The sequence below is a fragment of the Somniosus microcephalus genome, chromosome 17 (genome assembly GCF_052327205.1).
Source record: "Somniosus microcephalus isolate GS21.2 chromosome 17, FLI_Smic_1.0, whole genome shotgun sequence".
Taxonomy (NCBI): Eukaryota; Metazoa; Chordata; class Chondrichthyes; order Squaliformes; family Somniosidae; genus Somniosus; species Somniosus microcephalus.
In genome coordinates this window covers 16,390,089-16,418,071 of record NC_141003.1, presented here as the reverse complement: position 1 = coordinate 16,418,071, position 27,983 = coordinate 16,390,089, and the positions used below count along the sequence as shown (strand labels likewise).

General features: G+C 42.5%; 1 protein-coding gene across 1 annotated transcript in view; it reads right to left on the bottom strand.

Annotated features, from left to right (window-relative positions):
* Positions 1–3,455: 3,455 nt before the first annotated feature.
* Positions 3,456–27,983, bottom strand: part of LOC147105536 (tyrosine-protein phosphatase non-receptor type substrate 1-like) — a 29,447-nt gene continuing 4,919 nt past the window's right edge. The window contains exons 3-9 of the mRNA XM_086010920.1: positions 12,073–12,378; positions 9,383–9,679; positions 7,879–7,983; positions 6,772–6,815; positions 5,754–5,864; positions 4,791–4,895; positions 3,456–4,113 (exon numbers count right to left, since the gene is read on the bottom strand). Coding sequence (XP_085867046.1) covers positions 3,973–4,113; positions 4,791–4,895; positions 5,754–5,864; positions 6,772–6,815; positions 7,879–7,983; positions 9,383–9,679; positions 12,073–12,378 — 1,109 coding nt within the window. The 3' untranslated portion in view covers positions 3,456–3,972. The remainder of the gene's footprint in view (positions 4,114–4,790; positions 4,896–5,753; positions 5,865–6,771; positions 6,816–7,878; positions 7,984–9,382; positions 9,680–12,072; positions 12,379–27,983) is intronic.

The following is a 27,983-nucleotide window of genomic DNA, read 5'->3' as shown; positions in this document are numbered from 1 at the left end:
TGCCACCAAAGTGGATAATCTCGCATTTATCCACATTATACTGCATCTGCCATGCATCTGCCCAATCACCCAACCTGTCCAAATCATACTGGAGTTTCTTTGCATCCTCCTCAAACACAGACGCCCTCTAGCTTTGTGTCATCTGCAAACTTGGAGATATTACATCTAGTTCCCTCGTCTAGATCATTAATATATATTTTGAATGGCTGGGTCCTAGCACCGATCCCTGTGTTATCCCACTAGTCACTGCCTGCCACTCGGAAAGAGACCCATTTATTCCAACTCTTTAAAGCCAGTCTGCCAAACAGTTCTCTATCCAAGTCATTACCTTACCCCCAATCCCATGTGCTTTAACTTTGCATGCTAATCTCTTATGTGGGACCTTATCGAAAGCCTTCTGAAAGTCGAAATGCACCACATCCACTGGTTCTCCCTTATCTATTCTACGAGTTACATCCTCAAAAAATTCCAGCAGATTGTCAAGCATGATTTACCTTTTCTAAATCCATGTTGACTTTGTCCAATCCTGTCACTGTTTTCCAAGTGCACTGCTATTACATCTTTTTTAATGGACTCTAGCATTTTCGCCACTACCAATGTCAGGCTTACTGGTCTATAATTCCCTGTTTTCTCTCTAGCACCTTTTTAAAATTGTGGGGTTACATTAGCTACCCTCCAATCGATGGGAACTGTTCCAGATTCTATAGAATTTTGGAAGATGACCAGCAATGCTTCGAATATTTCGAGGACCATTTCCTTAAGTACCCTAGGATGTAAATTATCAGGCCCTGGAGATTTATCGGCCTTCAATCCCATCAATTTCCCTAACACCATTTCCCTACAAATACTGATTTCATTCAATTCCTCCCTCTCATTAGACCCTATGCTCCCCGACATCTCTGGGAGGTTATTTGTGTCCTCCTTTGTGAAGACAGAACCAATGTATGTATTTAATTTGTCTGCCATTTCTTTGTTCCCCATTATAAATTCCCCTGATTCTGACTGTAGGGGACCTACACTTGACTTCCCCAAACTTTTTCTCTTCATCTATATAGAGAAGCTTTTAAAGTCAGTTTTTATGTTCCCTGTAAGCTTATTCTATTTCCCCCCTCTTAATTAATTCATTTGTCCTCCTTTGCTGAATCCTAAACTGTACCCAATCCTCAGGTTTGCTGCTTTTTCTGGCCAATTTATATGTCCTCTCCTTGGATCTTATGCTATCCCTAATTTCCCTTGTGAGCCACAGTTGAGTCACCTTTTTTGTTTTAGTTTTATGCCAAACAGGGATGAACAAATTCAGTAGTTCATCCATGCGATCTTTAAATGTTTGCCATTGCCTATCCACTGTCAGCCCTTTAAGTAATGCTCCCCAATCCATCCTAGACAACTCGCGCCATCATAGTTTCCTTTATTTAAATTTAGGACCCTAGTCTCTGAGTCAACTCCTTCACTCTCCATCTTAATGAAGAATTCAATCATTTTATGATCGCTCCTCCCCAAAGGGCCTCGCACAACACGATTGCTAATTAATCCTTTCTCATTATATAATACCCAGTCTAAGATGGCCTGATCTCTTGTTGTTTCCTCGACATATTGGTCCAGGAAAGCATCCCGTATACGCTCTAGGATATCCTCCTCCACAGTATTGTTACTAATTTCGTTAGCCCAATCTATATGTAGATTAAAGTCACCCATGGTAACTGCCGTGCCCTTATTGCACACGTCTCTAATTTCCCATTTAATGCCATCCCCAACCTCAGCATTACTGTTTGTGGGTCTGTATACAACTCCCACTAACTTTCTCTGCCTCTTGGTATTTCTCAGCTCTACCCATACAGATTCCACATCATCAGAGCTAATATCCTTCCTTACTATTGTGTTAATCTCCTCTTTAACCAGCAATGCTACCCCACCTCCTTTTCCTTTTTTCCTGTCCTTCCTGAATATTGAATACCCCTGGATGTTGTGTTTCCAGCCTTGGTCACCCTGGTGCCATGTCTCAATAATCCCAATTATATCAAATCCATTTACATCTATTTGCACAGCTAATTCATCCACTTTATTGCAAATACTCCTCACATTAAGACACAAAGCCTTCAGGCTTGCTTTTTTAACACTCTGTGTCCTTTTAGAATTTTTCTTTACTGTAGCCCTGTTTAATTTACACCCTTGATTTCTCTGCCTTCCACTTTTGCTTCTATCCTTCCTGCCTTTTGTTTTTATCCTTGCTTCCCTTTCCTCTGTCTCCTTGCACAGGATCCCAACCCCCTGCCATTTTAGTTTAAACCCTTCCCAACAGCACTAGCAAACACTCCCCCTAGGACATCGGTCCCGGTTTCACCCAGGTGCAAGCCGTCCAGTTTGTACTGGTCCCACCTCCCCCAGAATTGGTTCTACTGTCCCAGGAATTTGAATCCCTACCCCTTGTAACATTCCTCTAGCCATGTATTCATCTGAAATATCCTTCTATTTCTACTCTGACTAGCACATGGCAATCCTGAGATTACTACCTTTGATGTCCTATTTTTTAATTTACCTCCTAACTCCCTATATTCAGCTTTTAGGACCTCATGCCGTTTTTTTACCTATATCATTGGTACCTATATGCCCCACGACAACTGGCTGTTCACCCTCCCCACTCCAGAACGCCATGCACTTGTGCCCATATCTTTTGTCTTTCTGGCCTATTTGTGTACCCGAGACTGATTTACAGTGTTGGAACCATAGTGCACCTTCGAGTTGCGCCCTGTTCTGCTATAGTGCCCCTTCACTAACCAACTAACAACGAAACCGAATTGGGCTCGGCTAGCTGGTGCCTTTTGCGACACCACACTGAAAACTACAGAACCCCGGACCACAGCCAGAGTCCATGTTAGCTGCGTTTCTCTTTCTCCCGGTTGGATCCAACTGAGTTGTGCTTCTCTTGGAGCGGGAAGAAATAAATTGTTTCATTATTTCAATAGTTGCTGTGTGTACTGTACTCTCCAACTAGGTTCGCTTCATGTGAAGTTCGGGGTGGGGGGATGCCCGGTAGGGACCATATTTAATTTTCCATTTTGATTTTGATACTATTTTGCTTTTAATTTTGTTTAAAATTGTTTGGTTGGACCAGCCTCTGATATTTTAGTGATGTTGCCCCTTTGCCTAGGACTTAATTTGTGTACCCGTGGGGCGTGTGTGTGTGTGTGTGTGTGTGTGGGGGGGGGGGGGGGGGCGGGGGGGTTAGGCTCATCTGTCCCTGGATTGAAACTCGGCTACTTCAAGATATAGAATAATTTAGGAAACGTTTCATTGCTATGGTATGGGTACATTGGCCTACCTCCTCCCTCGAGCCTGTGGAAAGACCACACTACACGAAGAATTCGCGGCAAATAATTGCTGTCGCCTCAACCATTTTAAAAGACAAATGTTATAATTTGTTAATGTAAATAAATATTCATTTTATAAAACGTTGAATCGATTAGCACTTTATTAGACTGCAAGGGACTCCTTATGAATCCCTATGATCTCAAACATGCAAGCAAAATTTTAAGAGCCATCGCAAGCTGACATTGCAAAATTTCGATGACAACGAGTTGATAATATCGCGCACAGTACATTGTGCACACTTGAAATCCAGAACATATGGGCCGAGGTAGATTTTCAGCTTGCAGCCCGCGTAAAACTGGCGTTGCGGACTCTGCCCTCGCCATGGAAAGCGCGTGATAGCGGGCTGGTTGTATAATGGGCCGGCGACGAATTCCGCCAGTTTACCGCCTCAACACTGAAGGTGAAAATTACCACTTCACCTGCCTCCTCAACCAACCCCCCACCCCGCCACACACACAAAATGTGTGATGTTCCAGGTGTCACTCCTTCGTCTGGCTGCAATAACTGAAAACAGTGATAGACACACATTTTATATGGTGTATAATCGAATACCCTGGGCCTGCACTCATCAATAGCCCACATCTTCGGACTGTATTCCGATTTTCAGCTTCTCTCTTTGTTTCTCACGGTTACTTCTGCGTACACAGCCCGCTTGTCTTGGTGTTTCGATTTTGATGTTTTCTTGGAATCAGCAAGCTGCAGAGCGGCGTAAGTCAGCTTGTTGTCTCCGCCTCTTTGTTTAGTCTGTGAAAGTAACATTTAGTAGCAGCCGTTACTCCATTGCCCACTCATTGCCTGAAGCAATCAAGCTTTAAAAAAGGCTGTGGGGAAATTTCCTGTCATCAATTACCAACTTCAGATTGGAACCGATTTATTCAGATTTTGTACTGATTTTATTTTCTCTCCGGTTTCTCCTTGCTCTGCAAACAATGATTCCTGTTGGGCTCCAATTCCAGGAGCATCTGTGCCCCCACCCGCCTCAGTGTACATTCTTAGGCCCGAAAAAATCTTGTGAGTATTCGAGTTTAACGTTCATATAAAATTAGTTCGTCTGCTGTTGTAATCCATTTAAATGAGCAAGTGAATACTTCAATTACAATAGCAGACAAAGGAATGCCACACCCGTCTGTTAAGTATATCTCATATCGCAATGTACCGTTTTAAGGTGTCTGAGCCTCGACAGCCTGTGTTACCTGCTGATCCCATGGCGGAGGCTCCAAGGTTGAACCTGCCCACGCACCTGCACTTTTCAGCCGCCCCTGCCGATTCCTGGGGCACGGAGGTCAATTATGATGAACCTTGGCTGAGATCAGCCGACACAGCACACTTGGTAGATTAAACCTGGGATCTTTCTATTTCCTACGGCTCAGTGCCGTACCGCAGAACATTGATCGTGTTTCAATGAATGAACTGAGCTGTACCTGGGCATACACCGTGCTCTCCTCCTTGTGTCTGGGTTTCGCGTTTTTCGTGGTGTTGATTACGAGAGAGGCGTAGGTCAGCCTGTCGGCGGTTCCTTGGTTCGTCTGTAACAGAGATATTTGCCAGTCTGGTCGGGTGAGTTTCTTATTTTGGAATTTGTCATTCAGAGCAATCATTATCACAGCCAGAACCGAAAAATAAACGCGGATTATGTTGACTGTGCGGTAGTTTGACACGGGCCCACAGCCCGTTTTACATCTCTCCCGATTGTATGTCCATTGAAGTCAGTAGGAGAGATGCCGTTTCGCTATCACCATTTTACACTGTCGCACAAAGTCAAAATTACCCCCACGTTTCTGTACAGATTGTTAACATTGCCTCTGTTATCACAGTGTTGATTTTGTATGGAAATGGTTTGGATAATATTGGCGCCAATCCCTCCGCTCTATCTGCAGGCTGGAGAGGGTGCAGAGACGCTTTACAAGGATGATACCAGAAATGCGAGGGTATACATATCAGGAAAGGATGAACAGGCTGGGTCTCTTTTCTCTTGAAAAAAGAAGGCTGAGGGATGACCGAATAGAGGTCTTTAAAATTATGAAAAGTTTTGATAGAGTGGATACAGAGAGAGTGTTTCCACTTGTGGGGAAGAGCATAACTAGAGGCCATCAATATAAGATTGTCACCAAGAAATCAAATAGGGAATTCAGAAGAAAGTTCTTTACCCAAAGAGTGGTGAGAATGTGGAACTCGCTACCACAGGGAGTTGTTGAAGCGAATAGTATAGATGCATTTAAGGGGCGGCTGGACAAGCATATGAGAGAAAAGGGTATAGAGGGTTATGCAGATAGATTTAGATGAGGGAAGATGGGAGGAGGCTATGTGAAGCATAAGCGCCGGCATGGACTGGTTGGGCCGAATGGCCTGTTTCTGTGCCGTATATCCGATGTAATCCTATATACCTGGGAATAGACGATGTGCTCTTTCTCCTGTCTCCGTTTGGGAGGTCCTCTGTCGTCTCTCAAGTTTAGGGTAGCGTAGGCGACAATCTCTTCACTTGGCCCTTGTCTAACCTGTAAAAATACATGAAATACTGATAGCGGAGAGCCTGATACAGCTGCCAGCTACCATCAATTGGAACTGAGTCTGAAAGACTAAATATGCACAGAGTAACTGATAGATTAGGGCACAATTCCATTCTGTCCCACTCAATGAGTTTATCCAATGTTTCACCCATAAGGTGTGGAGTAATGTTCTAAATATGAAACCCATAACGCACAAATTATTTATGTACATTTAAAATCAGGATGATTTGGAACACAGCTAATAAGTATCATATGAATACTACACATTACTCATTTTCCCCTTTCTTCCCCAATTAACTCTCTCTCTCTCTACTCTCCTGAAGGTTTTCACTCCTGCTGGGGCGTCGGCCACATTCCTATTCCTCGGCCAGCCCAGCCTATTGGAGGATCTTACAGCTGGAATTGTTCTCTTTAGAGCAGAGAAGGTTAAGGGGAGATTTAATACAGGTGTTCAAAATTCGGAGGCGTTTTAGATAAAGTAAATAAGGAGAAACTGTTTCCACTGATGGGTGGGTTGGTATCCAATGGACACAGATTTAAGATAACTGGCAAAAGAACCAGAGGGAAGATGAGGAGAATTTTTTATGCAGCCAGCTGTTATGATCTGGAGCGCACTGCCTGGAAGGATGGTGGAAGCAGATTCAGTAGGAACTTAGAAAATGGGAATTGGGACGAAAACAATTGCAGGACTATGGATAAAGAGCGGGGGGATGGGACTATTTGGATAACTCTTTCAAAGAGCCGGAACAGGCATGATGGCTTCCTTCTGTGCTGTAAGAGTTTATGATTCTATGAAATATAAATAGTATCTTCTCGGCTGAATGTATATATTGGGTTGCTATTCACCCCCTGCCCCCTCTTCTTTTTTGGAACATAAAGAACATTGTCACCCTACCGGCTCTTCACTCTGACCCGCTTCCACAGAATTTCTCTTAATGCCTAAAGGAAAGGAAAACAAATCCACCTTGAATAATTTAATCTGTGTGCCAGCAAAATCAACATGATTTGATGTTGGTCACATTTACTTTATAAAGTAAGGAGATCTGCAGGGACAGATCTGCTTGAAGGTGTTTAGTGTAGTACAAGGTCATGATCTTCTCATACCCCGTAGTGAAGCTGCACCCAATGGAGTAGACTTTGACTTTGTGCGATAGTGTAAAACGGGTGCTAGTGAGACGGCAGCCCATTTTACATCTCTCCCAGTGACACACACACAGGGAACTAGAAATCGGGAGAGATGTAAAACAGTCTGCCAATTAGCTATCATCCGTTTTACACTATCGCAAAAGTCAACATCTACCTCAAACTGTTTACGCTTCAAGATCTGGACCCACACTGATACTAAGACATTGCAGAACATTAAGGATTCCGGGTGTTGCAAAATGGAAGTGTATAAGTTGAGTGAATAGTTCGAATGGGAAGGTAACATATTTACATTTCAAGATCGGGATTACATTGTCGTATTCAACTAGTGCCAAACACATAATGCTCTTGTGGTAGTAACTTCATTCTTTAAAGGTGCAGGTAGTTAAGGGCACTTTATTCCTCTACATTGGGCAGCACGGTGGCATAGTGGTTAGCACTGTTGCCTCACAGCGCCAGAGACCCGGGTTCGAATCTGGCCTGGGGCGACTGTCTGTGTGGAGTTTGCACATTCTCCCCGTGTTTGCGTGGGTTTTCTCCGGGTGCTCCGGTTTCCTCCCACAGTCCAAAGATGTGCGGGTTAGGTTGATTGGCTATGATAAATTGACCCTTAGTGTTAGGGGGATTAAATACGTGGGGTTACAGGGATAGGGTGGGGATATGTGTTGGTGTAGGGGTTACGGGGATCGGGTGGGATATGTGTCGGGCAGGCTCGATGGGCCGAAATGGCCTCTATCTGCACTGTGGGGTTTCTGTGATTCTGTGAATCAATCCATATTCACCTACCCTTCCGGTTTTGTAACAATACGACTGGATCGCAGAAAATACAAGCATTCGGCGAAATAAGAAATGTTCTTACCGTCTGATGCCTTCAATCTGAGTCTCGTCAAAATTATTATCAACAGTGAAATTGTCAATGCACACCCTGCACATCCAAATATCAGTGTAAATTTGTCATCAGTACCTACAGGAACAACAGATAATTGAAATAAGAAACTGTAGAACATAAAGAGATATACACACAGGGAATCATGGATCCGGCACGGGAGGGCGAGTCCCAAAGGTGTCTCTTGAGATGATGGCGTCCACTGACTGTCACAGTGGCTCGACCCCTTTATTTCTATGGGCAGTTGCTCTACATGGATTATAACGTGTACCAAACGACATCAACTGCAAGTCAGTGAAGCAATTTATGGAGAAAACAAATCCCATTACATAAAGGCCCAGGAAGCTTCTCTCTGCACATGACTGTTGTCAATTAAGAGTAAAGAGAGTTTCATGTTTTACCTAGCCATGCTACACCAGCCTGATGGGCACCGGCTGCAAAAATTGGGAAAGTCGCCCTCACCAGCCTTACCAGAGGACACCTACTGCAACTTTTGATAGGTAACAAGAACGACTTGCATTTATATAGCGCCTTTAACGTAGTAAAACGTCCTAAGGCACTTCACAGGAGCGGTATCAAACAACATTTGACACCAAGCCACGATTAGGACAGGTGGGGGTAGGGTCTAAGGAACGTCATAAAGAAGGAGAGAGATATATAGAAGAGAGGTTTAGGGCGGGAATTCCAAAGTTTAATAAGAACATTAAGAATTAGTAGCAGGAGTAGGCCATACCAACCCTCGAGCCTGCTCCGCCATTCAAGCGCATCACCTTTGACCTCAATTCCACATTCCCGCCCTTTCCCCACAGTCCTTGATTCCCTTAGAGTCCAAAAATCTATCTACCTCAGCCTTGAATATACCCAACGACCAGCCACAGGCCTCTGGGGTAGAGAATTCCAAAGGTTCGCAATCCTCTGAATGAAGAAATTCCTCCTCATCTCAGTCCTAAATAGCCGACCCCTTATCCTGGGACTATGCCCCCTAATTCTAGACTCTCCTGCCAGGGGAAACAACCTCTCAGCATCTATCTTGTCAATCCCCCTCAGAATCTTATATCGTTCAAGAGATCACCTCTCATTCTGCTAAACTCCAGAGAGTATAGGCTCAATCTACTTAATAACAGTTCCATACATTCCATTTAAATACACAGGATGTAAAAGTAAATCTTGTAGAATGGATCAATTTCTGCGTAACTTTATTTTATTTGGCAAGAATTTGACGAGGAATGATATTTCAACTTTTGAGCATTTCGCACATCAACCTTCCGTTGCGGATCTCTCCAGCGAGATCTCTCCTTCACTTACAAACCAGCTGGAATATTTTTATTCCGCTCCCATTGATGTGACACTGAGAGTAAATACATTTCACATTTACCTTGTATCCTCGGGGTTGAACAGCTGCCCAGCTGCATGTCTAATAAGTAAATACAGGTTGGAGCAGATCCCCGCTCCCCGCTGTAAAGGTTTCCAATCTTACCTTGATTAACGGTGTAGCTGACACTGGCGGGCACCAGAAGAGAGACATGAGATACCAGACATGTATAAACAACTCCGCTCTGGGCAGGCTGGGCTTCTTCCAATGAGCTGGAAACCTCAAACAGTCCCTCCGCGCTCTTGGTTTTCACAGTTGCTATTCCGGTCAGATTTTTGACACCATCTCTTCGCCAGGAGATTTCTAAATGCTCCGGGTAAAAGGCAGCCGTTTTACACTCGAGTTTTAGAGAAGTCGCTGAAATCCCTTCAACACGAGCGATTTTCAGGGGAGTTGGAGGAACTTTAATTGAAAAAAAGTTTTTTTTTAATTTAAAGGAACGCATTCTCACATGCCTACTCTGGTTATGCTGTTACAGTCCTACTGTCACAAAAGTTATCCGCGCTGTCGTTTTTTTAAAACTTCGAGTTTCCATTTATTTTATAAATTCATTTACGGCGCTCACCAAAATCAGGGAATGTATTGGAACCCGTACGCAAATAGGGTGAATCTCCCAGGGCTGCTAACATGCAGGGAGGCACGCGTCACTGTTCTGAAGGGAGTATCGGATCCTGGCGCGGGATTCTGGTTGGCAGCAGTGACTCCGAGAGAGGTTCCTCTCCGACTATATCGGAGGGAGCGCAACCCAGTCTGCACGAACAGTGGAATTGCTTCTTGTTATTGATTGATAATCTTTGGAGTATTAAACATTTGTGTTTATTTAAAAATTGGTCGCTTTTTAGATATTTCATATATTGCAGACATATTTTATATAAACGGTGAATATTGAGAAGAAGAATTCTTACCAATATCTCGAAATATGTCGGAAGTCTACACAGATTGCAGACAGGATGCTGTTATTATATCTATAGATTAATATTCGTTCATTACAGTTGCTAACTCAGCATTTCAGTCTCTGTGGTGGAGATTTCAGGTCGTGCAGCTTTTACTAAATGTACTTTCCCCAGAGCGCGAACCGAGGGCTGGAATATTTTTTTCACGTCATGAAAGGGTTATATTGGTAATGATGTATCTCTGTGTAGATCACATCGTTCATACAGATGAGGGAAACGGAATAGGAACTCCTAACCCAGAGTGCATGTCTTATATAATTCCAGGGTTTTTGTCCTTCCCCAAGTCTATTCGGTCTGTTGAACACATTTTGCCTGAAGATGATTCTGCTTATATCAGTCCTACAATATTCTCTTACTGATGTGAACCTTTGTCCGCTAGAGCTACAGTCACTGTTTAGCTGGAAGTGGATTCCCTAATTAGATTTGCATTGTTTTGTCAGTTCATTACAAACAATCTGCTTAACATCTTTTCTTTAAATGTTTACTTTTCCGATTTGTAGTAATGGCAAATATTTAAATCAGGGGTATTATTAACTTGAAATTTACATTAGCCTTTATTCCCAGCAGCACCGTGATGATTGCCCAAACAAAGCTCAGAATTCCTCCATTGTTTACTACTGGTCTGTTTAGGTGTAATATGTAATGCGGTAGAATTTCCGTGGAGGAGGAGGAAAGTGTTCACTTAATCTGCAGCCGTAGCTTCAGTCTGGGATTGGTAGAATGGAAATGGAAATCATGAATTGCAAATACGGGAGCCCAGGCGATTAAAGCAATGTCGGCGATAATTTGCGCGTAATTTACAGGTTGTGAGTGTATGAAAGAAAGTCCAATTGGCGTAAGACAGATGTTCAAACAGGAGCATTGGGTTTCTACACTCTCGTGCAAGGTCTAGGACTTGGGGTGGAATCCAGCATTGAGGGTAAGACCAACACTTCCCATTCAATGGATTATAAGATTCCTTTGTGAAATGAGTTTTGCAGTCTCAAAAAAGTTCTCAATGAAAGCAAGTGCACAGCCTAAACTGCGGATATAGGAACAGGAGGAGGCCATTTAGCCCCTCGAATCTGCTCCGCCAGTCAATTAGATTATGGGTAATCTGTACCTCAAATCCATTTGACCACTTAACTCCATATCCCTTGTTAACACCAGCTAACAAAAATCTACCCATCTCAATCTTGGATGCTCCAATTGTCCCATCATCCACCGCCTTTTCGGAGAGAGAATTCCAGATTTTGGACAATTCTGTACAGGAAATATTAGATTGGCAATTTTAGGTAGTGGGGCCAAAATGTTCCCTGGTGTGTGCAATAACCACGATTGTAGCAGGTCATTCTTCTGTTGAGTTTGTGATGAAGGCACCTTGTTGGGGTGGAGCAGCTGGCCTTTAATGAAGTATAAAATACCTGACCTCGGAGGTGTTAAAATTGTTCCCATTGTCGCTCCTTGGCACCGCTATTTTGGTGAGAAGGAATTTGGCCATCTAATCCCAGTTATTAATTTCAAGCCAAGAGTTAAACATTAATACTATTTCAGTATCTTGCCTCCTTAACAATTGTAACTGCACTTCCAAAAGAACTCATTGGATGCAAAGCACTTTGAAATGTCATGAGGACAATGAAGCGGTGAAATTGATCTGGGGCAGTAGCGCAAACCGGGCGCTAGCGAATCGGCGGGCGTTGTACACCGGGGTCAATGGAAAAGAAAATCGGGAGAAGTGTAAAACAAATTTGCTATCGCCAGGGTTTCGGCAAGTGATAAACGTTCAAATTACGCCCACTATTGAGTTTTACATATATCGCACACTGCTGAGAATCTCCCACTCCCCGGCCGAATGGCACTTACCGTACACAGTGAGCTGAGAGCCACTTCCATCTCCAATAGATTTTTGACGATGTTTTACTTTACAGTAATACACTCCGGAGTCGGCGACACTCGCATTCAGGAGATCAAATGAACCACTTCCCTTTTTTACATTAAATTGCTTTCTGCTGTCTGGCTCCAGGAACGTCTCCTCGCCCCGTCTCCACCAATAAACATCAGGGGCATCTTGGAAGATGGGAAATGTGCAGAACATGGAAACATTTGTATTCCTGGCAACCTTAATGTATTTCGGGAATTGACCCACTTTGACCGAAGTTACTTCAGCGGCTATCAGAAAATAAACAAAAATGCTGACATAACAGTTTGCATACTTTAGAAAAAGAACAAATATAATGACTTAGAAATAAAAAAAACAAGAAAATTAACCACATTAATAAAACAAGAACAACGGAAGAAAGAAATGTGCACAAAATATGACAAATTATTTTAACATTAGCTTTTTTTCGATAAGCGTGGAGCGGTAAGATAAACAAACATACCTCTGTAAAGAACTCCCACCAAAGAGATGCAGAAAAGCGCGGAGATCACCGCCATTCTGAGTGACGATGTGGCCATTAGACTGGCCATACCCTGCAAAGAGCCACTGAGCTCCTGGAGATTTGGAAGCCAGGGGTCTGCACGTGATCTAGAGTGGCGTGTAACATCACGTGCGTAAATGTACAATTTCAATTGATGTATTTCCTTTGTTCAGACAGTATTGTGGGCGGAGAGTCGTGCAGGCTCAGGGTTTAGTGCAGGCTCAGGGTTTAATGCACCCACTTATAAGATCTAGGATACTTTGGCGCATTGTTCTTACTCGTGTAACTCACTTACGCAAAAATGCACCATCTTGAAAGCCATGTAACTTGTTTGCCTCCAGATTGCACTTCTGTCTTGGCGGAAACGCGGAGAGAACTCTGGACTGTGAGTGCTCCTTTCTTGTTGGTGTGGTGATAAAGCGTTATTAATTGTACTGGTGTATTTTGTTCCGTCTATTCCTACAGCAAACCCTGATCGGTGTAAAAAAAAATCTCCTGTCTGTGCATTGAATGTCCGTGCGCCTTTACGCTAACCAATCGAGATCTCCATGGTAATGATCTTAAATGCATATGTCAAAACCCAGCGACTCACATTCTGCTGTAAATAGGAGGAGCCTATTTGTCTGCTACACGGTTGTGCAAATGTAACAACACGCTTGACTTCAGCTGTGATGGTGAACTGTCGGATGAACTGACTGGCCTACCTCATCCCTATTAACCTTCGGGTCTTATTTCCGATGAACGTTGAAACTAGCAAATGAGAAAACAAGAGTGAAAGTGGAACGCCAGATCGTGTGGACTAAAGTTATTTTGTGCGTCCTGTTGCCCGATCATAGCTCCCAGATCTACCTGAATTCACAAATGCTGTTGTGGTGGCTTTTATTAAATGATTGCAGTGTCTACCATAGTCTATGAGTATCCCATTAGCACCATCCTCCGATCATATACTCCGGTGTGAGTTTGGTTTACATCAGTGAACATTCATGCTGACACTAAATCCATTCACCCTATATCTGTATTGTTTCAGATTGCATGCTTGCTTACCATGACCTGGCCGCTTATTTGGTGAAGCCATCGCCCTTGGAATCTTATGTATTAGGTGAGCTCAGAGACAACTATTACAGTAGTGCCATGATTGAGTTAAGTGCCCCTGCACTGGAGAGAATAGTAATCAATTAGTCTTTGGTCGTCATCCATATCTGAAGCAGCCAACTGAAATGAAGTTTTGTATGTAGGCCAATGTCCGCAGTGTAATTAATAAGGTTGTTGAGCTGCAGGCACAAATTGCTGCATGGGATTATGACATGGTTGTAGAAAAAGAGACCTGGCTAAAACAATGCCAGGAATTGGTTCTTACTATTCCTGGTTGCCAAGTATTCAGGAATGATAGAGAAGGATAAAGTGCAGGGGTCGTGGCAGCATTGATTAAAGATGATGTTACAGTTCTAAGTCGAAAGTATACACTTGATGATTCTAGGACTGAATTTATTTGGCTCGAGTTGAGGAACAGAGGGCGAGCTGTTAAACTGTTGGAAACTTTTTTTATAGAGCTCCAAACAGTGGGAAGGAGATAGATGAGCATATTTGTCGGCAAATTTCAAAGGCCTGTAACAAAAATAGATTAGTAATATTAAGAGACTTTAATTACCCTAATATAGACTGGGGGAAACATAGTGCTAAGGGTAGAGAAGGAGAGGAATTTCTGAAACGTGTACAGGAGATCTTTCTCGATCAATATGTCACCAGTCCAACAAGGAAGGAAGCAGTGTTGGATCTGGTCCTGGGAAATGAAGTAGGGCAAGTGGCGTGTGTTACCGTAGAAGATCACCTAGCTAAAAGTGACCACAATATAATTCGGTTTAAAATAAGTATGGAAAGAGAACAGAAAATATCGAAGGCAAAAGTGCTCAACTAGGGAAGATCTAATTTCAGTGATTTAAGGAGGGACCCAGCACAAATAGAATGTAAAAGGGGATTGCAGAGCAAAGCAGTAACGGAGCAATGGAAGGCATAGAGGGAAGAGATAGTTCAGGTGGAAACTAAGTCTATTCCTTTGAAGGGAAAAGGTAGAGCATACAAAGTTAATGCGCCCTGGATGACAAAGGAAATACAAATTAAAATAAAACAGAAGAAGGAGGCTTATGATACATTTCAGGAGCAAGATTCAATTATTAACCAGGAAAAGTATGGAAAGTACAGGAGTGAATTAAAAAAATAATTCGGGAGGCAAAGAGAGGTTACCAGAAATGATTAGCAAGTAATATTAAAATGAAGCCTAAAATAATTTATAAACATATAAAGCATAAGTAGTTAGCTAAGGACAAAGTTGGGCTATCAATGGCCCAAAGGGGAATCGTCATGTCGAGGCAGAGGACATGGTTAAACTATTAAATGCATATTTTGCATCTGTCTTCACAAAGGAAAATGGAATGCATCCTAGGGTGCTGAAAGAAGCAAAGGTAGAAATAGCAGAGGCAATGGTCAAAATCTTTCAATTCTCATTGGATACAGGAGTAGTGCTGGAGGACTGGAGGGCTGCTAATGTTATACCACGATTCAAGTTAGGGGAGAGGGATAAACCAGGAAACTACAGGCTAGTCAGTCTAACATCGGAAGTGGAGAAGTTAATAGAAACCATTATCAGGGACAAAATAAACACTCATTTGGAAAGACATGGGTTAATCAAGAAAAATCAGCATGGATTTGCTAAAGACAAATCTTTTCTGACTAACTTGATTGAATTCTTTGATGAGCTAACAGAGAAGGTTGATCAAGGTAATGCAGTAGAGGTTGTATGAATGGATTTTCGGAAGGTATTGGACAAATTACGCACAGGAGGCTTATTTAGAAGATGGAAGTCCATCGAATTAAGAGGAAAGTGGTGGTATTGATACAAAATTAGCTCAGTGACAGGAAGCAAAGGGTAGTGGTGCATAGATGTCTTTAAGATTTGGAGGTGGGTTGCAGTGGTGTTCCTCAAGGATCAGTTTTGGGTCAATTACTCTTTTCAATTTTAATAAACGACCTAGACTCAGCTTTAGGGAGCAGATGTTTGCAGATGATGCGGAACTTGGTAAAGTAATAGATAGAGATGAGGATTGTTATAGGCTTCGAGATGACATAGACAGGATGGTGAAATGGGAAGAAGCATGGCAGATGGAGTTCAATGCGGAGAAATGTGAAGTGATGCACTTTGGGAGGACTTATATTCAAAAGTCTGTACAATGATAAAGGGCACGATTTTGAAAAGCGTAGATGAGCAGAGAGACCTTGGTCTCCTTATACACAACTCCTTAAATGATGCAGGGCAACTTGATAAAATGGTTAAAAAATCACATGGGTTACTTGGGTTTATAAATAGAGGAATAGAATATAAAAAGCAAAGAGATCATGCTAGAACTTGATAATCAGTGCTTAGGCCTCAGCTGGAGTATCGTGGACAATTCTGGGCACCACACTACATGAAAGATGTAAAGATCTTAGAAAGGATACAGAGGAGGTTTACTAGGATATAACCAGGGATGATGGACTTCAATTATGAGGAGAAGTTGAAAAAGGTAGGCCTGTTCTCCTTGGAACAGAGAAGTTTAAGAGGTGACCTAATAGATGTTTTCAAGATGATGAGAGGTTTCGATAAAGAGAAAACTATTACCTCTGGCGAGCAGTGCAATTACTATAGGCCATAGGTTAAAATCATTGACAAAAGATCTATAGGAGCGATGAGGAGTTTCTTTTACTCGAGGATGGTGGAAGCTGATTTCATAAATAATTTTTAAAGGTTATTGGACAGGTACTTGTGGATGAGGAACTTATATTGTTATGGACAAAAAGCAGGGCTGTGGGATTAATCACGGATGCTTTTCCAAAGTGCCATCACATGCAGGATGGGCCGAATAGCCTCCTCCTGTGCTGTAAGTTTCTATGATTCTACGATCCTTATGTATAAAATAGGATTGTAAAGGTAATTCTGGAATACTACTGACAGTTAAGCAGTGATAGTAGGACAAGTTGACACGAGTGCAAACGAGCAGAAGGTAAATTTTAGACTGATGTCAGGAAGATTTATTTTCACATAGGAGTGGCCACCATGTGGAAGGAACTTCCAGTTAGAGTAGTGGAGATAAAAAAGTATCCATGGAATAATTTCAAAAACAATTGGATACTCTGTATGGAATCTGTACCGTCTTTCATGGCTCACGACCCAAATTTATTTTCTCACCTGTATCTGCACTCGTGACGCCTGCGACAAGGTGTGTGTTTATGTTGCATGTCCCCTATGGCCCAATTCTGGCTCCATTTCCATGTTTCACTCCCAGTCACCATTGGGACTGACGCTTGAAGAATGATCAGTTGGGTAAGGGTGAATGGTACAGGAGGGCTAATTGTGCAAGTGGACGCTTATCTGATTCACTTTCAAGAGCAGGAGAGAAATGGGCAGGAACGTAGGCAACATTGTTTTAAATCTGCTTCTGCATTTTCGAAAGCAGGTAAACTAGTTTAAACATAAGTGATTTGTCACGCTTCCAGAGTAAGTTTTCTTCCTTATTTTCTAAGTGGTTTTGGACTCATCCCTTTGATATGAGAACGTGATAGTGACAGGTCTTCTCCTTGAAGTTTTTTTTTTACAACTGGATGGCTTCCTAGGCTTTTTCAGAGTACAGTTCAGATTGAACCACATTAGTGCGAGACTGGAGACACATATAGGCCGGGTGCCAGTTTTCATTCCTTAAAGGAGTGAACCGTTAGTTCATCGTTAGTCAATAGTAATCCGCTGTTTTTTTCACAACAATCTAACAGCTTGATTGCCAATTTTACTGCTACCAGATCTTTACTCCTGCAATCACATCCATAAAGAGATTTATCTGAAACATTTTTAATTATCATGCTTTTTATTTTCAAACTGAATTAAAATTCTCAAACTGCCATGCTGAAATTTTAACTCATGCTCGCTGGATTACAAGTCCAGTAACATAACCACTGCACTATCGTACACATTGCATTTCCTCCTTCAGAAAACAGCAGGTTAATTTTCCATGGGTCACACAATCTCGAGTCATAAGGCTGTGATTATATTTCCTCTTGGGAAAGTGCTTGCTCGCAACACCACAGATCAGCCTCTTCCCACCTATATCCATGACTCTTCCGACGCCCTCCACCACTTTAACAGTTTCCAGTTTCCTGGCCCCAACCTCCTCCTTTTCACCATGGACGTACAATCCCTCTACACCTCCATCCCCCACCAGGATGGCCTGAGGGTGCTCCGCTTATTCCTTGAACAGAAGCCCAACTAGTCCCCAACCACCACTACCCTCCTCCACATGACTGAACTTCTTCTCACATTGAACAACTTCTCCTTTAACTCCACTCATTTCCTCCAAATTAAAGGTGTTGCTATGGGTACCCGTATGGTCCTAGCTATGCCTGCTTTTTCGTGGGATATGTGGAACACTCTTTGTTCCAGTTCTACTCGGGTACCCTCCCTCACCTCTTGTTCTGGTACGTTGATGACTGTAACAGTGCCGTTTCCTGCTCTCGCCCTGAACTGGATAATTTCATTCACTTTGCCTCCAATTTCCACCCTTCCCTCACCTTCACATGGTCCATCTCCGACTCTTCCCTTCCTTGACTTCTCAATCTCCATCTCTGGGGATAGGTTATTGACCAACATTTACTACAAGCCCACTGACTTCCACAGCTACCTGGACTACACTTCCTCCCACCCCGCCTCCTGTAAAGACTCTATTCCATTCTCCCAGTTTCTCCGTCTCTGCTGCATCTGCTCCAATGATGCCACCATCCACACCAGTACTTCCGACATGTCCTCCTTCTTACTCAACCGAGGATTCCCCTCTACCATGGTTGACATGGCCCTCGACCATGCCCGTTCTATCTCCCACAATTCTGCCCTCACCCCTCCCCGTCCCTCCTGGAAACACGACAGGGTTCCCCTTGTCCTCACCTTTCACCCCACCAAGCTTCACATTCAACGGATCATCCTCCACCATTTCCGCCACCTCCAACGTGATCCCACCACCAAACGCATCTTCCCCTCCCCTCCCATTTCAGCATTCCATAGGGACCACTCCCTCTGAGATGCCCTAGTCCACTCCTCCATCACCCCCAGCACCCCTTCCCCTTCGCCTGGCACCTTCCCGTGCAAGCGCATGATATGCAACACCTGCCCTTATACCTCCCTCCTTCCCACTCTCCCGGGCCTCAAACACTCCTTCCAGGTGAAAAAGCGATTTACTTGTACATCTTGCAATCTCATATAGTGTATTTGCTGCTCACGATGTGCTCTCCTCTACATTGGAGAGACCAAACACAGATTGGGTGACCGCTTTGCAGAACACCTCTCTTCAGTCCATAAGGGTGACCCCGAGCTTCTGGTCACCTGTCATTTCAATTCACCGCTCCATTCCCACTCAGACCTCACCGTCCACGGCCTCTTGCATTGTTCCACGGATGCTCAGCGTAAGCTTGAGGAACAGCACCTCATCTTCCGATTAGGCACTTTACAGCCTTCCAGACTCAATATCGCGTTCAACAATTTCAGGTCATAACCTCGGCCCCTATCATATTTTTAAAAATCTATTATCCACTCTTTTGGCTTGTGCCTTTTACTTTTTTGTCCTCTCCCACATGGCAGCTGTCTTTCATTCTGCCAGAGCATTTCACACTTCATCTAGAGCCATCCTTCGTTTCTTTCCCTGTCCTATTACCATCTCGTCTCGCCTTGAATATCTCTAAATGTCTCTTCAGCTCTCACTGACCTCCCGTTTTGTTCTTTCAGCCCCTCCCCCCTTTCCCAGCCCCCAAACTGCTTTTTAAGCTGTTTCATTTCCTGCTTTTTTTTCAGTTCTGACGAAGGGTCTTCGACCTGAAAGGTTAACTCTGTTTCTCTCTCCATGAATGTTGCCTGGCCTGCTGAGTTTTTCCAGCGTTTTCTGTTGTTATTACCACAGATTAATCCCAATTCACCTATTTATTTTATTGCGATTATTACCATTTGACATATACATCATATATAAAGAGCACATGGTGTATTATAGTCGGTATATTTTGGTAGTGAGGTTTACTGCGTGGCTTAATATTAACACCTGCACTAACGCAACCGAAGCTTCCTGAGCAGAAATAACTCGCGTATTTGGTTAAATTGAAAGGACCGTAAACAGCCTATCGCCCCCGCACAGCCGCATTAATCACATTGCGAAACATTCGCCCTGTCACTGCAACAGGTTGAAGGAGATAAATTTCACACCTGATTGTGCAAGTTCGCTTGCTCATTTTTCAACATTCAAATCAAAAGAACAGCAATGTTTGGTCTAGCGCTAGCAGTGAAAGATCAAGCTAGCCTGCTTTGTTTGAGTAATGAATTACCACCTCGGCTATTTCTATTTTCTTATATATTATTTATACCGTTTACACTTTACACTTTTTGTTGTAACCTGTCATATTTTCAATCAGGTAACTTTCTAATTTATGCTTTTTTTTATTTTACATGCATGTACGCAATTTGGAAAGCCGTTCAAACGTAATTCCCAGGATCAAATATAAAGTTAAGGTCTGGGACAGCTCTCAGTATCGATCGCTCGAAACTAGTCCAGTGAGTAAATTGTGTACAATATGTCGGGGTATTGGACAATGCCGGGATTTTTGCAAATGGTTTAACGGGCTGGAATAAGTTTATAAGCATCTGCTTTATTTTTCAACAATTAATCAATTTTAAGATGACACACAGATTGACATGAATTAGTTCGAGGCGGTCCTTTTCATTGAGGCATCTCTGTTCTAGGTAAGATAGGTAAGGTGCTGTGAGGGAGAAAACACACGATGAAACATGTCATGTAGGTGAACTGGGAATGAGACTTAACCTAGAAGCTCAATTGGAGAATAAAGAATGCACAGAGAGAAACAACAAGGACCAATTGTACAAATCTTAGCTATTTCCGTGTATCGATTCATTTCTAGTCCATAACGAATCATTTGAACAATTTATACAGAGCAATAAAGAAACGATATTATGCGATGTGAAATTTCGGCGGAGCAATAAAATAACAACTAAATAAAATAGCATTGAAATATGCATCTTAGGTGACAATAATTTGTTCCATGTATACAATCATTGTTTAACTGCTCCTGATTCTATGCGTCACCGAGGTACAATGGTCATTTATTTGAGATATTCAGTTAATGTTCATTCCTCATGAGTTGCCCATTACATGGGCTGTATATAAAAAACACATTGTAGAAATCGTCATCATTCTTTCGCTCCTTCTTTTCATTCTTCGGTTTAATCCCAAGCAGGATCCTGCGTATCCAATGAAATGAGTTTTAAAACGTACATTGCTATCCCAGATACATATCTACTCTTTATTTAATTACATGACCAGAAGATATTTAACTGAAAAGTTGTGTAATAGATATTACAACATTACATTCTCGCAATTTCTACGAAAATTATAATTGCTGTTTGGCAATATATAATTTTCGACTGCATTTTCCAGTGGGTATTTAGTATTTGCCCACCAGCAATTCAGTAATCAATTCAGTTTGCTGCCAGTCTGTTCACCTCGTCAGAGAAAAAACATATTTAAATTTGTTGTTGCTAGTGGTCTTCAGACATTTGATTCTGACTTTTATGCCTTCAGTTTCCTCCCTTGTTCTCCAAAGGTGTTGAATTATGTTTGGGTATAAATCCACAACTGCCGGATACACTCTACACACTCACCCAAGTGGCCTAGAGTGGCGGTAGGCTTTTCGATTGTGAGGGACAACATAGCTGAAACCCATCCTATTCCATCACGGTATCCGCTCTTTCTAGCAGAGGGTAAGGATCAAAAATGGAAATACAGGTTGATCATTTTTCCTTTATAAATCGATTTTTTCTTCCCTGTCATTTCTCCAGCTGATAATTGGACAACAGAATGGAAAGGAATATCGCCAGTGGGAACAAGAGATGTTTGACCTTGCAGTGAAGTTGAGAACTGAAAGTTGACGTCCTGCCCAATATTTCAATTAGATATAATTAGGGTAAAGTGATTAAAGGTGCTTTCAGACATGTAAGCAAGAACAGATGCATTGTTTTAATAAAGTGGTGTTAGTGATAGCAGCTGCTTGATTTGGCTTTATCACTAATTCAAAGGGTCTAGAAAACTAGGCAGTGTTTGGGTAATGAAGGATACACCGTAGCTCTCACATTGAAAGTTACCAGGATTATAGTTTTATCTGATGTTCGGTCATTACTGCCACATAAAACTATTCGAAACAGGTAAAGAACATTTCTGAAATCCACCCCCATCCATCAACGTGGTTTGTAGAAATACGCTCTGAGGTTACTCCCTGAGAACAATTTAGGTAGTATCTGCAATTTGTCTTTCCCCTCTTTTAGAGGAGGCGTTTGCTGTTCTGTTTTAAATGGATTCGTGCATTCGGTGAAATGAGGAAGAGAGAAATTTTGGACGAAAGCATACCGAGTTCCAAAGCTACTGTCTCACAGCATAACCAAAGACCCAGCTATTTACGGACGATTGAATAAGGCCCTTGAATTTATGCAGTAGAACATTCGGTTAGGAATCTTTAAGAATTCATAACAACTTCTTCATAAGAACATAAGAACATAAGAAATAGGAGCAGGAGTAGGCCAATCGGCCCCTCGAGCCTGCTCCACCATTCAATAAGATCATGGCTGATCTGATCCTAACCTCAAATCTTCTATCACTCTGCATCCACCCGAACCCATGTGATCTTCCGGGAGAGGCGAAAAACCAGCTAAAGACCCAATGGCCAATTTGGGAGAAAAAAATCTGGGAAATTCCTCTCCGACTCATCTAGGCGATCGAAATTCTTCCAGGAGATCACTCTGTCCCTATATTTTCTACAGTACTTACCTTCTGTAAAGGCGATCTCCACCCCAGCCAGGAACAGGAATAAAACCATCTCCTGAAATCTAACACAGAATTAGAACAGAGTAGGAGCAGAACCAGGCTACACGGCCCCTGGGCCCACTCCACTATCCACAGGGCCATGACCATTCCGAACCTAGACTCATGTCCAATTTCCTGCCTGCTCCCTGTAACCCTTAATTCCCTTTACTTCTAGGAAACTCTCTATTTCTGTTTTAAATTTATTTAATGATGTAGCTTCCACAGCTTTCTGGGGAGGCAAATTCCACAAACCTACCACCCTCTGAGTGAAGAAGTTTCTCCTCATCTCAGTTTTGAAAGAGCAGCCCCTTATTTTAAGATTATGCCCCCTAGTTCTAGTTTCACCCATCATTGGGAACATCCTCACCGCATCCACCCGATCAAGCCCCTTCACAATCTTATATGTTTCAATAAGATTGCCTCTCATTCTTCTGAACTCCAATGAGTAGAGTCCCAATCTACTCAACCTCTCCTCATATGACCACCCCCTCATCCCCGGGATTAACCGAGTGAACCTTCTTTGTACTGACTCGAGAGCAAGTATGTCTTTTCTTAAGTATGGACACCAAAACTGTATGCAATATTCCAGGTGCGGTCTCACCAATACCTTGTACAACTGCAGCAATACCTCCCTGTTTTTATATTCCATCCCCCTAGCAATAAAAGCCAACATTCCATTGGCCTTCTTGATCACTTGCTGCACCTGCATACTAACTTTGAGTTTCGTGCACCAGGACCCCCAGATCCCTTTGTACTACAGTACTTTCCAGTTTCTTGCCATTAAGATAATAACTTGCTCTATGATTTTTCCTGCCAAAGTGCATAACCTCACACTTTCCAGTATTGTATTCCATCTGCCAAATCTCTGCCCACTTACTTAGCCTGTCTATGTCCCTTTGCAGGTTCTTTATGTCCTCCTCACTCACTACTTTCCGTCCCATCTTTGTATCATCTGCAAACTTTGATATGTTACACTCGGTCCCCTCCTCCAAATCATTAATATAGATTGTAAAGAGTTGGGGACCCAGCACTGACCCCTGCGGAACACCACTAGTTACTGGTTGCCAATCTGAGAACGAACCATTTATCCCAACTCTCTGCTTTCTGTTAGAGAGCCAATCCTCCACCCACGCCAGACTATTACCCCGAATCCCGTGATTTTTTATCTTGAGCAATAATCTTTTGTGTGGCACCTTGTCAAATGCCTTTTGGAAGTCTAAATACACTACGTTCACTGGTTCCCCTTTATCCACCCTGTATGTTATTTCCTCAAAAAACTCAAGCAAATTTGTCAAACATGACTTCCCCTTCATGAAACTATGCTGAGTTTGTCCTACTAAATTATGTGTATCCAAATGTCCCATTACTGTCTCCTTAATAATGGACTCTAACATTTTACCAACCACAGATGTTAGGCTAACAGGTCTATAGTTTTCAGCCTTCTGCCTACTACCCTTTTTAAATAAGGGTGTTACATTAGCAGTTTTCCAATCTGCCGGGACCTTTGCTGAGTCCAGTGAGTTTTGGAAAATTATTACCAATGCATCCACAATCCCTACCGCTACTTCCCTCAAGACCCTAGGATGCAAGCCATCAGGTCCAGGGGATTTATCCACCTTGAGTCCCATTATTTTACCAAGTACCACTTCCTTAGTGATTTTAATCGTATTTAGTTCCTCCCCCCCTAGAGCCCCCCGTTTGTCCAGTGTTGGGATATTCTTCGTGTCCTCTACTGTAAAGACTGATACAAAATAATTGTTCAGTGTTTTTGCCATCTCCATGTTTCCCACCATTAATTTCCCAGTCTCATCCTCTAAGGGACCAACATTTACTTTAGCCACCTTTTTCTTTTTATATAACTATAGAAACTTTTGCTTTCTGTTTTTATATTTTTTGCTAATTTACTTTCATAATCTATCTTCCCTTTCTTAATCAATCTTTTAGTTATTTTTTGCTGTCTTTTAAAGACTTCCCAATCTTCCATCCTCCCACTAGATTTGGCTACCTTATATGCCCTTGTTTTTAGTCGGATACTAGCCTTAATTACTTTACTTAGCCACAGATGGCTATCTTTTCTTTTACACCCTTTTTTCCTCAGTGGAATATATTTTTTTTGGAAGTTGTAAAATAACTCCTTAAATGTACACCACTGATCATGTACCGTCTTACCCTTTAATCTATTTTCCCAGTCCACTCTAATCAATTCCGCTCTCATACCTTCATAGTCTCCTTTATTCAAGCTCAGCAGGCTTGTTTGAGATCCACCCTTCTCACCCTCTAATTGAATATGGAACTCAACCATGTTATGGTCACTCATTCCAAGGGGATCCTTTACTAGGACATTTTTAATTAATCCTGTCTCATTACACAGGACCAAATCTAAGGTTGCTTGCGCCCTGGTCGGTTCAGTTACATACTGCTCAAGAAACCCATCCCTAATACACTCAATGAACTCATCCTCAAGGCTGCTCTGCCCAATTTGATTTGTCCAGTTAATATGATAATTAAAATCCCCCATAATTATAGCTGTTCCCTTATTACTAGCCTCAACTATTTCCTGATTAATACTCCGTCCAACAGAGTTGCAACTGTTCGGAGGCCTATAGACTACACCCACTAGTGTTTTTTTCCCCTTATTATTCCTTATCTCCACCCAAACTGTTTCACTATCCTGCTCCTTTGACCCAATATCATTTCTCTGTATTATAGTGATTCCTTCCTTTATTAACATAGCCACCCCACCTCCTCTCCCTTCCTGCCTGTCCTTCCTGATTGTTAAATTACCTGGTATGTTTAATTCCCAGTCATGGTCACCCTGCAGCCATGTTTCTGTAATGGCCACAAGATCATACCCATATGTCGTTATTTGTGCCGTTAACTCATTCATTTTGTTATGAATGCTACGTGCATTCAGGTAAAGAACTTTCAAATATGTTTTGTAACACTTAGTTCCTGTTTTTTCCCTTTTTAGTACTATACTTTTTACTCCATACCTTCTGTCCCTTCCTGACACGTTCTGTTTTTTAATTCCCCCACTGCTACCTAAGTCTATGACCTCCTTTGTTGTCATTTCTATTATTTGCTCTCTAGAAACCTCCCCCCCACTAATTAGTTTAAAGCCCTCTCTACAGCCCTAGTTATATGATTCGCCAGGACTCTGGTCCCAGCACTGGCCAAGTGGAGCCTGTCCCAATGGAACAGCTCCCTCCTGTCCCAGTACTGGTGCCAGTGTCCCAAGAAGCAAAACCCATTTCTCCCACACCAGTCTTTGAGCCACGCATTTAACTCTTTAATTTTATTTATCCTAGCCAAATTCGCTCGTGGCTCAGGTGATAACCCAGAGATTATTACCCTTGAGGTTCTGTTTTTTAATTTGACCCCTAGCTGCTCATACTCCTTTAACAGAACCTTCTTCCTTGTCCTATCTACGTCGTTTGTACCAACATGGACCATGACAACTGGATCCTCCCCCTCCCACTCCAAGTTTCTTTCCAGCCCAGAAGAGATGTCCTTAACCCTGGCACCGGGCAGGCAACACAGCCTTCGGGACTCCTGCTCTTGACTGCAGAGAACCCTATCTATCCCCCTAATGATACTATCCCCTACCACTACAACATTTCTTTTTACTCCCTCCACTTGAATGGCCCCCTGTACCACAGTGCTGTGGCCAGGTTGCTCATCCTCCCTGCAGTCCACACTCCCGCCCTCACAGGGAGTAAGAACCTCGATCCTGCTGGACAAGAACAAGGGCTGCATCTCCTTCAACACTACATCCTGGATCCCTGTACCTTCCTCAATCGTAGTCACACCGTCGTGTCCTTGACCACGGACTACATCTGCAGTAATTAACTTCATAGGTGTGACCATCTCCTGAAACATAGAGTCCAGGAACTTCTCCCCCCTCCCTGATATGTTGCAGTGTCTGAAGCTCGGTCTCAAGCTCCATAACATGGAACTTGAGTTCCTCTAGCAGCAAACACTTGTCGCAGATGTAATCACCGTGAGCCTCAATGGGGACCACCGGCTCCCACATCTCGCAACAGTAACACATCACCTGCTCCATTCTATATAATTAATTAAATTTCTTATTATTAGTTATGAAGACCCTGCCTGGATATAGATGATAATGTCACACCACTATTCAATAAGACTTACTAACTTAAAGGTATAAAAGAGAAGAGAAGAGAAGGAAGAAAACCAACCAACCAGCTGATCACCAACCTCCTCCTTGAATACTGTCTGTGGGGCCTGTTTGGTTGACTCGTCTCGCTGCTCCGCCTCCGCAGTGCTGTCTACGCCTGGGAGTGGGGAACAAAACAGAGCAAAAAACACACCCTCACCTCCCACTTGTCCCACTTAGCAAAACTCCAGCAGCACTCAATGCACAAAGCACTCCGTGCACTGCACTAGCCCCTCCCCTTTTATACCCAGATTCTACTTCCGGTTTAAACTGCCCAAGAGTTTAAAAAACCCTTAAAAAATTAAACTTACTTCAAATAATTGACTTCTTAACTCACTAAAATTCACAAAATACACTTAAATGATTTTTCTCCCACTTAGCAAAACTCCAGTAGCACTCAATGCACAAAGCACTCCGTGCACTGCACTAGCCCCTCCCCTTTTATACCCAGATTCTACTTCCGGTTTAAACTGCCCAAGAGTTTAAAAAACCCTTAAAAAATTAAAGTTACTTCAAATAATTGACTTCTTAACTCACTAAAATTCACAAAATACACTTAAATGATTTTTCTCCCACTTAGCAAAACTCCAGCACCACTCAATGCACAAAGCACTCTGTACACTGCACTAGCCCCTCCCCTTTTATACCCGGATTCTACTTCCGGTTTAAACTGCCCAAGAGTTTAAAAAACCCTTAAAAAATTAAACTTACTTCAAATAATTGACTTCTTAACACACTAAAATTCACAAAATACACTTAAATGATTTTTCTCCCACTTAGCAAAACTCCAGCAGCACTCAATGCACAAAGTCGGTTACTTCAACACAGTCATTAATCAATTTACTTCAAATAGTTGCTATCTCCAGTAAAGTAATGGGCAGGGAATTTAATACACACACCTTTAGCGATCTTGTGTTAATATCACACAGGGCAATTTTCAGACTAAAAACTTATTTAAGGAATCTTACCTTATTGCAGTATCTCTATGTGACTCCAGCTGTTGTGTGCATCTGATGCCGTTTGTGTACATTCAATGCAATCATCGGTGGCAAATTTACAAATTCGATATCCGCATAAAACAGGACTGTTTGCACCTAACTCTTTGTTTTGGGGATTTTTTGTCTTTCTGTTCTGGACGTTTTATGAAAGGCGCTGAGCCCGTGTGCATTTTCAGGAAGGTGAAATATGGATACAAGCTAAACATTGCTTCATCTCAAAATCTCAAACAGTTGTATGTAGCTTATACAT